Below are 16,180 nucleotides of genomic sequence, written 5' to 3'. Positions count from 1 at the left end.
CGAACTTCTCAGAGATGGGTGCCCAAACTGCACCTCAGAACCCACTTATTAATCACAAGCTGCCAACACTGCAGTTAAACCTGAAAACTGAGATTTTAGTTTAGAAAAAACAACTCACACATTAACATCTTTTGCCTTAAAAGAAAAGCACAATAACACGTGTGCCATATGTTCACCACCACTGGTGTGGAATGGTGCTGGTGAGTCGGGAAGACCAGTGGCACTGCGTCTTCTACAATCATGACCATGTAGTGACCTGTTGGTCAGAGACACACCCCATAAACAACGGAGAGCATAGTACACACCTTCAGTGTGGGGTAGGCTGTACCATCCGGGGTTGTGGGAATACACTCTGTGATGTTCACACATCACCACCCAGTGACACATTTCTGCTGCCTTTCAGAAGTACAATCAAAAAAAGCTATACAAAGATAACATGATACATCTTTCCTCTTAATACATTAAACCTATCTCAGAATTAAAGCAGCTCTGAAATCGGACGTCTGAGTGGTACCACATGGCCCCCAGTGGAAGTGCTTGTCTTGAATGCCAAGGGCCTATATTGAAAGCACTACAAGAAGTAATTCCAGGAAACTTGTCTTTGTGCTTACCTGAAAGATATTGTTGATAAAATCTATTCATTCATCAAATATTTATTGATCTCTTACTACCTGCAGACACTGTTGTAAGGACAAGGGAAATACCAGGGAACAAAATAGAGAAGGAAGTCCCCACTGTGCAGGAACATACATTAGACTGAGGGAGCAGACCCCTGAGGCAGAAATCTGAGGCAGGATGAAGGGTAAAGAGTAACTGAGGTGGGGGCGGACTTAAACAGAGCAGTCAGGGAAATCCGCTGTTCTGAGGTGGTATTTGGGCAGAGAACCGAATAAAATCAAGAGCTGTGTGGGGAAGAGCGTTCCAGCCGTAGGGAACAGTCAGTGTGAAGATTCTAAGTCTGGGCAGAGGCAGGCCTGGTTGCAAAATGCAAGAAAACCAGGATGACCAGGGTAAATCTTGCAAAGTCATAAGGTCACGATGTAGATTTGGGGTTTCATTTTCAGTATAAAGGGGAGCCACTGGCAATTGCTAAATAGTCACCAGGGAGATGTCATGACAATTGTCTTAAAAGGATCGCTCAGGCCGCGCTGTGGAACAGAGCATAAAGGGACAAGGATGGAAGCAGGGAGACAGCAGGGCCGCTGCAGGAGGTGGGTGGCATAGACTCAACAGCAGCAGTGGGGCTGGGGAAAGTGGCCAAAGCTGGATGTGTTTTGAAGGCACAAATACTCGGAATTTGTTCGTAATAATTAACTTCTGTTTCCCCTTGATAAAATAGGGGTGGTGATAGGTACCTATTTTTGGACTGTTAATACATGTATGTATTGAACAGTACCTGATGTAGGAAGCCCTCATTGCTTCCTAGTGTTGTTACTTTTAGTGTTTATTACTATTGTCATGATAGTAGGTTGGATTGGGATGTGGCAGAGAAGTCAGGGTGTCTCTAAGGCTCTCACCCTAAGGAAACGAAATAAGGCGTTTCAACATGATGGAGAAGAAGAAAAAGTTTTCATCGTGTGGGACTTCACATCAGATTTTCTTTTTATCTGTATTTTTCTTTGCTCTAATAATGAATAATTATAAATGAGTTACACAAGTAATAGCTCGTCAAGTAATTACCTAATGAAGGAATTCCAAGGCACTTGATCATGTAATTCATATTCACCAAATTGAGCAATTAGAAAGTTATTTTTATAAGCATGCATTTGTAAGATTCTTTCTAAAAACACGAAGTAGGGAAAATAAAAATCTCCTCCAAAAAGTAAACCATCGCTGTTTTTCTCACCCAACAGATGACCCCATCTCTCCCTACACGGGCTGGTTGTTGACGATTACAGAGACCAAACAGCCGCAACCCTTACCAATGCCCTGTACTGGAGGGTGCTGGGCCCCCCTGGTTGACTATCTGCCAGAGACCATCACACCTCGGGGGCCACTCCACAGGTGAGCAGCATGTATGAGGGGATGACAGCTTAGCTTTGGCTGGACCTCTGTATGATGAAAGGGAAACCTGTTCCAGGTCTCACCAAATGAAATAACTTAAGCCAGTGGAACCACGCCTGACTCCAGTGGCAGCTCCCAGCATTTTAGCAGTTTGGTCAAATGTTAACCAATGGGCAGAGCTATCTTGTGGCCCTTTGAATTTTTCTTTGATATAACCTTAATATGGGTGTGCATTCTGTGATGGTTTTTAGACAGTGCGTGACTTGAAGAAAGAGACTTACCTTCAGTTACCTTCGTCCTTCAGCTTTTAGTATCTTTGTGGCCACTCGGCTGTCTATTATGTAATGAGCTTTCCTCCTGTGTCGCTCTGTGTTGTCAGAAATTAAACTCAGTTTCTGTGGAATGAATCTGAACATAATTCTTCAGTAAGCCTTAACAGTTGTATTTTTAGCTGTGACTCCGTGATCTACGGCTGTGTTCCTGTCCTCATCAGAAGTTGCATTAGTTTTATAATCTCGTTGATTAGGTGCAATATTGCTGTGATCTTTATGACGGAGATGGTGGTGGATCACAGTGTAAGAGAAGACTGGGCTCTGCATCTACCCTTGTTACTTCATGCTGTCTTCTTAGGTAAGACCAAATCTAAGCGGAATTTGAGCCAACAGAGGCATAAACGAGGAGTTACTTCATAAGATTTCCTGTTACATTTCTTCCCATTTTACGTTGCTATCAGTGGTCCTCATTTCTGAAATCCTTCATCTCTTCCACTATGAGTTGACTTCTGGTCACCTCTGTTCTACAGAATTTCATTGGATTAGTCATGTCTGAGATCATATTTCTGTAGTATTATAAATAACAGTAATGATATACAGGATCTCTAAAGATACCCAAGTTAAGATGGGCTGTTTTGAGGATCCTTGACTGAAGAAATAAATGTAAAGCCCTGAGACATGATCAGTACAGAAAGCAATACGGAGCACAGTTCTCAGTTTCAGATACCCAAACTGTACAGCAAACATGGGAAGAGGAGCCAGGTGGAAGACCCGTCAGAGGAGGCGAGTTATAGTGCTTCAGTAGCAAGGAGGTCCAGGGACGAGGACATCACAGGAAGAATGAATGTGAGCCATATCAAATGGTGTGGAAAGGTCGAGAAAAGTCACTCTACCAGCATTTCATGAGAACACTTTATTTAAGAAATAAAGCATTTTATTTTTCCTGAGCCCAACGTCTTTATGTTGGTAACCCAAACAATATCAAAGAAAACTAAACATTCTTTCAACATGTTCCTCCTGGGTATCTTCCAAGATATCTTTCTCACCCATGGAATCCAACTCAGCTTAACATTTGTTTATACTCAGACATTCCACTGTTTTGTTCCAGGTTTGGACCATTACCGGCCTGAAGTCTTTGAACACAGCAAAAAGTTGCTCCTTCACCTCCTGATTGCCCTGTCTTGCAACAGCAGCTTCCATACTATCGCCTCGGTACTCTTGCAGACCCGGGAGATGAGTGAAGCGAAGACTCTAACCGTCCAGCCAGCTTATCAACCAGAATATCTCTACACAGGTAACCAGAGAAGCGGTAGCAGGCAGCCTGGGACAGAGCCCCAGATGGGAAGATGACTGGGGGTGTCAGTGGAACCCAAGTTAACCTCTGTCATGCTTTCCAAGGGATAAAGTAATAGCACAGTAAACATGTACCGTTGCATTTGATATGAACTTGCTTCTGAAGAGCTTTTCTCACGATTGGCTATTTTCAGATATGTTTTTTTCCTTGTTATAATCGTTGTCCTATATTAGTGCATTGAAACTGAAATTTTCACTGGTGAAGATCCTCGGTCCAGAGCACTGCAGAACGAGAGAGCAAGAGAGCAATTCAGACTCCCCTGCCTGAGAGCAGGCGAGAGTCAGGGTGCATGTCCTCAGTCTGCGCCTTCTAGTTCCCCTGAAGGGATTTTCACATAATGGAATGATTGACTGTTTTCTGGCAAACACCATTTAATGGGAGCCTATTAAAATTATGAATGTTTTAAAACCAGAAATTTCTTCTTAGGAATGGGGACAAAACGCATTGGATAAGTCAAAGAAATCACTGTGCATATGAAGCTATAGAAAGTGGCCGTTAGATTGTCACCATAGAAGTCATTGGTATAGCTCCTCACATAAACTTTCTTAAAAGGATTGGTCATGTGACTTTCATTTAGAATAATAACTTTTGAAATATCTTTTATTTTTCTTTTTCTTTTTTTCTTTTTTATTTTGAGACAGGACCTTGCTAAAAGTCACTAAGTTGTCCAGACTGGGCTCAAAATTGTGATCCTCCTGCCTCAGCCTCCCAGAGTGCTAGGATCACAGGCGTGTACCACCATACCCAGCTAATGTTTGAAATATTTTAAGGTGATAGTGACTGTTGCCAGCTCACAGAATTACTTTTTTACCTAATCATTTTACACATTATGTTTGCAGTAGAGATGGCACAACATTTCACATGTTACCAGGTACTTTATTACATTGAAAAGGGTGTGCCTTATATTTATTACTTCTGTTCGGCACTGTCTTGTCCTCTACCAGAGGTTAACTTCTTTTAGAAACAAATATGAAGTCATCATTCACTCTGACATGTAAAGCCCACTGACCTCAGTTGAAGCTCTTTATTTTGAGCCAAGCTATGCTTAACTGAAAGTAACTATCAGTAACCTTTGAGAAATACAAAACTCTATGATAGAAGACTTTGAAGAGTTTTAGTTGGGTGTTTGGGGCTTTTTTTGTTTGTTTGTTTTGTGTTTTTTTAGAGACAGAGTCTCACTATGTAATTCAAGTGGGCTTGAACTCACTATATACCCTAGATTGGCCACAAACTTGTGGTGATCCTCCTGCCTCAGCCTCCCGAGTGCTGGGATTACAGGCATGTGCTACCACACCGTTTTTTTGGTTTTTTTGTTTCGTTTTGTTTTGAGTTCTAGCTGTTTGAACTCCTGAGAACATGGATGTACGTTTATGTTGAGAAAATGTCAAGTCTTTCTAAGTGTATTGGTTTTGCATTAACTATACCACTGGTGTACTAGAAAATGATTTAGAGAAGGGATTTACCACAAAAATGTACAGTGTGCATAGGCAAGACAAACAACAGCTAAAATTATTGAATCTGTCACACACAGGAATAGGTTTACAGATGATGGAAAATGTCCCCTCTTTGTAAACAGTTATTGAACATTTGGTTTCAACTGTAGATGTTTTAAAATACACATGAGAAATCTGTGTGATGAAGATTATTATTCTCACATTATAATAGGAAGCTAAGGCACAAAGAATTACAAAGACTCTGAAATTACACGGTAAGCAGCAGAGAAGCTATTCTAACCCATGGTTCCTCACTCCTAATTCGACACATTTGTCAGACACACCACTACTATGCACTTTTTGTGATTGCTACAAAGAAGAGAGGTGGTCACCTGTATACATTTTCACACCCACAGCATAGTCAAAGATGTAGAATGTTAACAAAATACAGTATGCAATGAAAAAATAGTATCAATTAAAATATATTACTATGGGGCTGGACATATCACTCAGTGGTAGAGCTCCACTACTTTTTTTGAATAAAAAGGCCCTGTGTTCAATTCATATATGTTTATGTGTGATATATTACGTTATATATATATATATGTCACATATGTCTTATACACGCATGCATGTTATTTGTGTATATACACATGCACATGCATAATATTTAAACTTCTAGGCACAGTTAATCAAAAACATCAAATATAACTTTCTCATCAGTCAGTGTTTTTAAAATGAGTACCCTAGCCAGGCATGGTGGCTCACACCTGTACTCCCAGTACTTGAGAGGCTGAGGCAGGAGTATCACCATGAGTCTGAGGCCTAAACTACATAGCAAGGCTCTGTCTCACAAAAAAAAAAAAAAAAAGAGTACTCTAATCCCCAAGAGTAACTGGCTAACTATACCGTTAGTGGTTGACCCGTCAGAGTGGAACTGTGTCTTGGCCTGGCCTTTGTATGCATGGAATACATACATACCTCTCCTTTGTGAAAGCATCAGCTAAAACCAAGAGTGAAAAACATCCACTCACTGTCCCAGACACTGGTTTACCCTGCAGTGCAACTGACTCCACAAGCGGAGAAAACCTATCAGTCTTGTTTAATCATGACAATACCCAAGTGTAGTGTTTTCTCCCCAAAATATGTGTCCATCTCCAGGCCACATTAAGCACACTGACGACCACCCTACCTAGCGCATCCCATCTGAACCTTCCCCTCCTCCCTACAGGTGGCTTCGACTTCCTGAGAGAGGACCAGTCCTCCCCAGTGCCAGACTCAGGGCTGAGCTCCAGTTCCACCTCCTCCAGTATTAGCCTGGGAGGCAGCAGTGGGAACCTCCCGCAGATGACCCAGGAGGTGGAAGATGTGGACACAGCCGCCGAGACAGATGAGAAGGCCAACAAGCTCATTGAGTTTCTCACAACCAGGTAATGAAGATTAGAAGTCATGATGCTGCTTTTGAAAAAATGCCTACAGTTCAGCCACGCAGATGGCGCGGTGATCCTAGAGTTCTAACAGGTCCTGGGTTCTAAATTGCAGCTGCTGGGGGTCCGCGTAAAAGGCAGACCCTGGTACACGTCTCAGATCCCACAGATGCGGTGGTTGGTGGGCAGGGGAATTCTGGGTGTAACAGTGATGTAGCAGATGGAGGCCCTGGCACCCTGCCATGAGTGTGACTTCCTTCATCTGTTAGAGCTGCCAGGACCTGGGAGTTCTGAGCCTTGGCAAAGAGCTTTCCCCTGGAAACCAAGGATATCAGCCACAATCAGCGCAAAAGCAGCTGCTAAGGGGACCACTGTCTGTTCAAAGAGCCATTTGTAATTGAGAGTCAGAAACTAGAAATAGTAGGAAACTGGATGAAAATGTCCCTCTGAGAAGGAATGTCAAACTAATCACACCTCAGAATCAAGGAAAACCACAAGCCGTCCTGTCTTTTCAAGTCTTCTAGTTCTAATGAATCATGTCGCTGTTAAGGCTTCAGAATTTCTAGCACCCTGAGGACCAGGATTTGTAAAAGGCATGCATCCCTGGAGGTTTGCTTTCCTTTTTTAGTGAACTAAGTCCTGGACATTTACTTTGCACACATGTTATACAATATCTTGCATGATCTTTCTTTTTTAACTAATGCATCATTGAATGCAAACAGTGCAAAGGGAGCATTTTCTTTCCTCAATCAATAACTCATGATTCTGCAGCGCTCCCAGCTGAAAGTGGGGTTTCCCGTACAGGAAGCTTAGGAAGAGAGCCGACAGTGCCTGAGCGCGGGCTGTGTGCACGTACGAGGTGCTGTGGAGACCTGGATGTTCGTAGAAGGCAGACTGACCACCTAATACCACATGTTGAGAAGGGTCCTTCTCGGAAATTCTCTCACCTGGCTGCCTCTCATTCTCACTGCTAAAAACCAAGTAGACAAGAGAAGTCATGTTGTCAGTTTCATTCCGTGGTATTTGGTAACTTGATGTGATCCTGACAAAATCCTCATGTCTACAAATGCTAAGGTGTGAGCAGAGAGTTTGTGTCTAAATAAGTATCTTATTTAACATTTTCTGTCACTTATTTAACAAAGACAATATAGCACTTCCAGTGTGCCAAACACTGTCTGGTAAAAAAGATTTTAACTTTTTAAATAAATCTAACTTGAAATAGAAAATGTATGTCTCCATAAATTAGCTAGGTGTGTTTTGCGTATGCTCTAAAACTTTATGAGACTGAAGTATATCCCCTAATTAATTAAAATTCACCATATATATTACCCTCTGAGTCAGAACTTCATATTTGGCTTTCAAAATGTAAAACAACAACTATATGTTTGACATTTTATGTTTTGTTTAAGGGCATTTGGTCCGCTTTGGTGCCATGAAGACATCACACCCAAAAATCAAAATTCAAAGAGTGCTGAACAACTGACTAATTTTCTACGTCATGTTGTGTCTGTGTTTAAAGATTCCAAATCAGGTATTTATCCTATTTGTCTTCTTCCTTTTTCAGCATTTTTAATGTTGCTCTCTCCATTATGATAATATATCTGATAACGTGGTCCTGACACAAAATACCTATGGCCTAAGTGTATTCACAGGAGAGTTTCGATGCTTATTTCAAATGCTGCCAAGCAGAATGATGGTGAATGCCTTCTATATTTGCATTGTGCTACCAAGCAAGGTTTCCTCAACCTTGCTTGTTCTTTTTGCTTCTTTTACTTTATTACAGTTAAATTGTAACCATGATATTAATTTTATCTAGAGAAATTGCTGAGGCAGAAAGAAAATAAATTCAACACCAGCCTAAGCAACTTAGCAAAACCCTGTCTCAAAAATTTAAAAAATAAATAAATAAAGAGCTGGAGGTGTAGTTCAGTGCAAAGGTCCTGCATATAATCCCCAGTTTTATATATATATCCATGAGATATACATCTTGCTAACTATCATCAATATCAACAAGAAAAAATGGTCAGCCTATTTAAGTGGATGGTTAAAATGGTTATACTTGTTTTTAAAAAGAAACAGAATTGGAATTGGAAATGTAATTCAGTGGTAAAGTGGTTGCCTAGTATGTGTTCTACCCTAGATTCAGTCCTCAGAACCTCAAAATTTTTTTTGATTAAATGGTTTTGGTTTTAAGATTGATGCTATCAAGCTAGGCATGGTGGCACACAACTGTGATTCCAGCATTCTGAGACATGATGCAGAATTGCTAGTTCAAGGCCAGCTTGGGCAACTTGGTAAGACCCTATCTCAAAAATAAAAAACACCTAGGGATGTAGCTCAGGGGAAAGGCCCTGAGTTCCATCCCCACACCCACACCCCCCACAAAAAAGAAAGTTTACTAACCATTCCTGTACAGGTGACCCTGAAATATTCTGAACATAGAAGGATTCCCATGTAGGCTACAGTAGCATTATAATTTTTTTTTTCTGGTACCAGGAATCGAACTCACGACCTTGTGCTTGCCAGGCAGACCCTATGCCGCTGAGCTAAATCCCCAGCCCCTACAGTAGTACTATAATATTTAAATGTTTGCCGACAGTTGAATTCCTTTTATATCCAACTTGGCCCGGCTGACTTATGTGCAAAATTTAAACTCATTTCCTCAACATGATGTAAAAACTTGTCTCCGCTTTTTTTCTCTCACCAGCCTGGCAATACTGAATCTAGCTCTCTGGCTTTCCCAGCTGCGCTGATGGTTAACATATTTCCAGTTGAAATATTCTGGATTAGCCGTGTCTCTGCATTATCAGAGTTGCCTACTAAAATCCAGCAAATATGATAAACTGAAATGGGAGAGTCCCTCCAGGAATAGGAGTGCTACTTCTTGTTTGAAGTTTCCTCTGGGAGTTCCTTTGAACTATTAAGACCTCAAAAATCACTTAATAACTGAACACAGCCCACATGGCAAAATTTAGTATTTGTATGTGAGCCATTAATTTGTCTAAAACCTTTGAGGTAGGAAGACAGTAAGAAAATATATGCATTTCTTATACTGAATCCTTAGTGCACTTCACATCTAAGTCTTTGCACATCCTGATCAAGCTATTTTTGCGCACTGTTTTCTCATGCATCCTGTGTCAGCCTGGTTTTGCTACATACACGCTCTGTGTTTCTGTGCATGAGTCAGGATAGCATACGTGCGCCAGGGCGCACAGGCTTAACACGGTGGAGGGTGTTCCTGGGTCACATAGCACGTCAGTGTGACTTTCTACGGGGCGCTTTAGGGACCCTGTAGCATGTGGCTCTGCCACCCGTTGGCTCAGGGCTCTCCTGAGCCCTCTGCATCCAGCCCCTGGGTGGACACAGAATGTGAGGGGAGGAGAGCTCAGGATTAGCTGACAGGCCCCGCTGAATGGGGCATCCAGGTTCCCTCCCGCATTCCACTGGCATTTGGCCACACCTAACCGCAAGGAATACTGGAAGATGAGGATTCACTGTGTGGCCAGTAAGAAGAAACCTTTTTCCTTTCCTAAAGGACGTTGTCATAGTGATGATGGGGTTCTTGCCTTCAGGTTCATTATGATTTTAAATAAGCGTTTGCTTATAACCAGAGGAGCTCACCCCCTCATATAAAATGGGTTAAGAGGTCAAGTTGAAAGTTACACACATAAAAAAAGAAACATGATTTTTGACTTGCAAGTTGCAAACTGCCTGTAAGGGTTTAATCCTAAATTTCTGAATATATGCAAGTCCACTTTTCCGGCTCATGTGTTAGCTCTGCAGGGACATTTTCTCATGAAGTGTACTTGTGCCACGAGTCCAATGGCCAAACCACAGGTAAGAGCAGTGACTTGAATTATTCCTGTGTACTTGCTTTCAAGTGACAGCCACACGTGTCATAGAGCCCTCTAGACCACAGGGAGAGCTAAAATCACTATTTTCATCGGGTCCTGAGGATCAAGGCAGAGGGGAAGAGTAGCAAGTATACAATTTCATGACTCAGCATGGAGTCAGGAGCTTTATCTTGCATTTTTGTTCCTATCAGATCAAATGGCCTTCTGATGTCTGAGATTACATATATTCACTGGGAGAGCAAATAAATATTCAGGTGCAAGTTTAAATTGTAGTCGGACGTGGTGGCGCATGCCTTTAATCCCAGCACTCTGGAGGCTGAGGCAAGAGGATCCTTGCAAGCTTGAGACCAGCCTGGGCTACAAAGTGAGCTCAAGTCCAGCCTGAACAGTGTAGGGAGATCCTTTCTTAAAAACGAAAAAGTTTCAATTGTGCTATCTTTGCTGTGCATGCATGTCAATCTCTGCATATTTACAGAACAAAGACTGTTGCAGGCCTTAGTTGTGTTTAGAGTTGACTGGGTCCACTAACAGCTCCTTTCTCTACTTTGCAAATGTGTTTCTAACCAACTGTTTTTTATTTAAAAAGGAGTAAAAAGATTCTGTTCAAAAAGGAGACAGAAAAGTAGAACAATAAATACATTTATGACCGCATATTCTGTACCATACACGGTACTGGGTACCTCGTAAGTTTTTTAATTCTTACAGTTCTGTGAGATAGATGCTGCTGTTGCAAATTAAAGAGAAAGAAACAGGATCTCAGACAACAAGTTTCTCAGAGTTACAAAGCCCCTAATTAAAAACCAGAAGCTTCTTGCACCAAAGTTTCTTCCTCTTTCAACTGCACTGTACCTACCCAACATTAATCCAAAATTTGTATTATTTTTAAATGGTTAATTTTTTAAATTTTGAGACAGAGTGTTGCTGTGTTGTCTAGGCTGGCCTCAGACTCCTGGGCCCACGCAATCCTCCTGCCTCAGCCTCTTGAGACGCTGAAACTATAGGTTCACTGCACTCCACCTGTTTTCAAATGGTTTATTTTTAAATAAGTACCACCACTGGGTATGTCTATGCTATGAGGCTGTTATTTTAAACATACAGGTGACTTTGATGCTCTCTTGCTCACCTGGCCCCAGGTTTCCATCTAGAGCAACACTTGAGTGAAGTTGCCCTGCAGACAGCCCTGGCCAGCTCTTCGAGGCACTACGCCGGTCGGTCCTTCCAGATATTCCGGGCTCTCAGGCAACCACTGTCAGCACACGCCCTGTCTGACCTCCTGTCGAGACTGGTAGAGGTGATTGGGGAGCACGGAGACGAGATTCAGGTATGGAAGGAAGAGCACAGAGCGCACCAAGGCCGTGGGCTCTCATTCCGAAGACGAGGCCTTAGCGGCTCTCTTTGGGTCTTCTTTCTCTCGCCGGTTATTTCACCCCTTGGAGTAATTTATCTTAAGAATTTCTAGAAGTTTTTACATTTCTAATCTCACTCCAGGGAATACTGTTCCAAAATCCAGTGGATGCGATTCTATTGTGTAAAACGAACAACTGAAAATTCTTTGGTGGCCTCTGCTTTGCTGTTTTCGTTGTTGGTCTTATTTGGCATGTGGGATGGGCTGTCTTGTTCAGGGGGGTTGGCCACCCGCCCGCCAGTGTGCAAACTCCACCCGGAGTAAGGGGCTGCACTGTACAAGGTATGACCAAAAGATACAGTGGACAGGTACATTCTTAAACGTTGTTGTAGGAGACACATCGCCATTAATCTCCCTCAAAATACTGCCGTCACTTCAAACACACTTACCCCATCCATCTTGCCACTTTTCTGAAGAGGTTCTGAAAGTTCTTTTTCATGAGTGTCTTTCTACACTGGTTTTTCTTTTAAATGGTGAGGGCCGCCCCTAAGTGCCATCCAACAGAAAGGGAACTGAAAGAAACATTACCCTGTATCCTCATCCACCTTACACACCACACCTGGCACCGCATGACTTCGGGCTCTTCCCCAAAGTCAAAATGACCATGACAGGCTTTGAATCAGTTCAGGGACTCGAAGCCACCAGGACAGCACACCTAATGCCACTCACAAAGAGGACTTCAGAACTACTTCAGAAAACATGTTCTGTTTGAGGGGATTCATGTCTTCTGTTACAGTACTTTTTCTCAATGCAAACATTCATTACATTGTTCGATCACATCTCATATATGCTCAAAGCACTGCCCTTCCCGGTACGGTCAGCCCTTAGTGGACTAAGAAGAGTTGAAGGCAGAATGGAGACAGTGGCTGCACAGGAAGACCCTGTAGGTGGATCCTAGAGATTGGGCAGCTGAGCAGGTTGAAAACTAAGGGCGCTGCAAGCTTTGTGGCTCCCACCAAGCCCTTTCGCCCACCAGACATGCTCCCACCTCACAGGAAGCCTGCACGCCCGTAGGCCCTACCTTTGTCTCCCCTCTCTGGCCATCAGAAGCGCCCATACAGTGCTACTGAGGCACAGCTCTTCACATGCCTCATCTTGTGATCTCTGTTTTCAGAATTTGTTGCTCTGCATGGAGTTGCCCACCCTCTTCCTCTGCAGGAAGCCATGCTTAACCCCCTGTTGAGGCTGTCAGGCCCAGGGAAATAATTCTTAGGATTACCTGCTAACTTCTAATGTGTCTGAATTTCCGAGGTGGCCCTTAATTAAAGCACTAACAACTGTCAAGTTTGCAGGGATATTAACATTATCGGAGTAAAGTTTACATTGATTAAATATGTATTCAGGAAGCTAACAGGGGCCCTACGCAGCACAAAGTGTTCTCTTTGCCCATTTCAAAGGGTTACGTAATGGAAGCACTCCTGACCTTGGAAGCTGCTGTGGACAACTTGTCTGACTGCCTGAAGAACAGTGATCTCTTAACCGTATTATCTCGGTAAGTAAATCAGATTTACTTCGCTGAATTACTTGGGAGATGCTAGAATTGGGGCAAAGTACAAAGCAGGAATCTAGCTTGTAAGGTATACTTATGACCTGAAAAATGCTGTATGAAATTTTCTTAAGTTTTTCAAAAAGGCAATTATAGCATACACATGTATACATCATGTATTTTAAAATATCAATGAGACAGACACCAAATGCCATGTCTAAATGACAAAAATATTAATGATTTTTCACTTTCTTTTTTATGGCCCTGAGTAGTTTTTGAAGATTTTATATAATAAGTATCCTACTTATTACATTGATAAACATAAACTAAAACTAAAAATTATTTTTAAATTAACATGTTCAAAACAGTTGGAATAAATGTTGACTTTACTTTAAAAATTCTTATCTTAGTGTCTTTGTTACATTTTTTTGCTCCTGCCACTATTTAATAATCCACTTCAAATTATTCATGATTCCACATTTATCTAATTGATTTCATGTTTATTGAAATTGAGTCAGTAAAGCTTAAAAGGCACATCCTTTGGGGCCTTGTTTCTTCTGTGGGAAGGTAATTTTTGTGTGACCACTAACGTCGTACATATTTATCTGTTTGAATCTGCAGATTTATCTAAATCGGTAAACATTTAACAAGAATGTTGATAAAGATATTTATCTCTTTAGCATGAGTAGACTTAGAAATCATTGACCAAACTTAGAAATCACTTTCCATAAACTTTAGTAGGCTTTTCAAAAGTCTTTGATGTATTTACTTTTCTCCTTCTAGATAATATCCTTTCCATTTCTGTTCAGATCAGCCATAATGTTAAAAGTTTGCACTTACTAAGTATATTTTATTTCATAATCATTCCTACCCAAATTCCACCAAAAAATAGGTGAAAGATCAGTGACCTGCTGGTTTCTTTAGGCTTTGAAGAAGTGGAGCCCAATACAGAATTAGTTTTTGTTTTTCTTTTGTTGGAGAAGGTTGTTCTTGTTAAGGTTTTTTGTTTTTTTTCTTAGCTTTATGTTTAAGAATAAGGAAAAAGAAACTAATAGTAATATTTCAAAAGAATGATTTCCTTCCTTCAGTGTTTCTCAGTGGATTTGAAAAGCTGGTTTTCCACTGAAGCCTGTTGGCATTCTGTTGAACTTACTTATTTTTATACTCAGCTCTTCATCACCAGATTTAAGCTCGAGCACCAAACTAACAGCAAGCCGAAAAAGCACAGGGCAACTAAATGTGAACCCTGGAGCTGCCAGTGGCAATACCACAACAGCAGAGAGGAGCCGCCATCAAAGAAGCTTCTCTGTGCCCAAGAAGTTTGGTGTTGTTGACCGATCCTCGGACCCACCTCGAAGTGCTACCCTAGACAGAATTCAGGCGTGTACCCAGCAGGGCCTCTCCTCCAAAACCAGAAGCTCCTCCTCCTTGAAGGACAGTCTCACAGACCCATCCCACATAAACCATCCGACCAATCTGTTGGCCACCATCTTCTGGGTTACGGTGGCCTTGATGGAGTCTGACTTTGAGTTCGAGTACCTGATGGCCTTACGGCTGCTGAATCGACTGTTGGCTCATATGCCACTGGATAAAGCTGAGAACCGAGAGAAACTTGAGAAACTCCAGGCACAGCTCAAGTGGGCTGACTTCTCAGGGTTGCAGCAGCTGCTGCTGAAGGGATTCACATCCCTTACCACCACTGACCTTACCCTGCAGCTTTTCAGCTTGCTGACACCAGTGTCCAAAGTATCCATGGTGGATTCATCACAAGCTATTGGTAAGGCCAACATCATTCACTCCTACGGTTCTAATGGTATCTGTGTTCATCTTTAAGGTAAAAAGATAATGTGGAGTTACTGCTTCGAACAGTTCTGCTTAGAAATGGATCTTTAGGAATAAGTTTTTCTTTTAAATTCTATACAGTGGGGTAGGACGTAGAGCTTAGTGGTAGAACACTTGCCAAGCATGCATGGAGCCCTGGGTTCCATCCCTACCCCTTCCCCAAATCTAGACAGTATATACCTTTCTTTGTATTCTGGAGGATATATCAAGACAATATTATAAAAGAGGCAGAAATTTTTTTTGAGTAGGAAAATCTACTAGGGAAAAGGAATGGGGAATAGGAATAGCTCCTGAGGGACAGGAGGAGTCCTGAACGGGTTGCCAATGAGCTCGCTTCTCAAAGGAAGTTTTATGGAGTAAAATCATGAAGCAGGTACAATGCGTGTCAAAGTAGTGACTTAATCAGTAATAAGATTGCAAGTAGAGTCACTTAGGTAATATTGATCCAATGTAGCAAGGGCATATGGGTGACATGATTAACCTTGGAAGATAATCTACAGTTTTAGTGTTGTCTTTAGTCTTAGTCTTGGTAGTCTTAGTTGTTTTAGTCTAAGTGGGTGGGAGAGGATGACCCACTTCCACCCCCTAATGAGATAATGGGAAATCTCAAAAGGATGTCACCAGTAATCTCAAGCTACTGTTTATGCCTTAGGGAAGTTTGTAAATCTAGCCATTGTGACTTTAGTCTTTTTCAGATGCACTTCCAGCCACAGCTTTGATGAGTTTTTACCTTCGGAACTAACTCCCTCCAGGGCCCAGCCCTATCTGATTGCCTACTATATTTCTACCTGACTTAGCTGTCTGTAATATTCCACCCTCTAAAATGATATTCCTTACTGTGGTTAGGGGAGAAGGGGCATAGTTTCCATCTAGCTGTTTCAAGTTGAGAAGGGTTGGGTAGACAAGACCACAGTCAGGCCTTCTTCAGAGAGCTAATCTAATGAGCCTTGAGTAGAAGTCATGTTAAGGTTAGCAGTTATGATAAATTCCCTTTACAAGTTGTCTAGGTTACTTTTCTCTCATTGCTGAGACGAAATATCTGACGTCCAAAATTAAGGAAGGAAAGGTTTATTTAGCTCACAGTGTGTGGTTTCAGTCCATAC

General features: G+C 41.9%; 1 protein-coding gene across 6 annotated transcripts in view; it reads left to right on the top strand.

Moving 5' to 3' along the window:
• The window catches only part of Fry (furry homolog (Drosophila)), a 341,220-nt gene that overhangs the window by 261,528 nt on the left and 63,512 nt on the right, over positions 1 to 16,180 (top strand). For all 6 annotated transcript variants that reach the window (XM_005387722.2, XM_005387724.2, XM_013515820.1 and 3 more), the window contains exons 37-44: positions 1,854 to 2,004; positions 2,531 to 2,634; positions 3,385 to 3,570; positions 6,295 to 6,493; positions 7,900 to 8,021; positions 11,478 to 11,665; positions 13,147 to 13,241; positions 14,405 to 15,012. In XM_005387722.2, the coding sequence (XP_005387779.1) occupies positions 1,854 to 2,004; positions 2,531 to 2,634; positions 3,385 to 3,570; positions 6,295 to 6,493; positions 7,900 to 8,021; positions 11,478 to 11,665; positions 13,147 to 13,241; positions 14,405 to 15,012 (1,653 nt within the window). The remainder of the gene's footprint in view (positions 1 to 1,853; positions 2,005 to 2,530; positions 2,635 to 3,384; positions 3,571 to 6,294; positions 6,494 to 7,899; positions 8,022 to 11,477; positions 11,666 to 13,146; positions 13,242 to 14,404; positions 15,013 to 16,180) is intronic.

This window comes from Chinchilla lanigera, unplaced genomic scaffold (genome assembly GCF_000276665.1).
Source record: "Chinchilla lanigera isolate Chin_1 unplaced genomic scaffold, ChiLan1.0 scaffold00030, whole genome shotgun sequence".
Taxonomy (NCBI): domain Eukaryota; kingdom Metazoa; phylum Chordata; class Mammalia; order Rodentia; family Chinchillidae; genus Chinchilla; species Chinchilla lanigera.
Note: the sequence above shows the minus strand (reverse complement) of the source record. Positions and strands in the feature narration are given on the sequence as shown.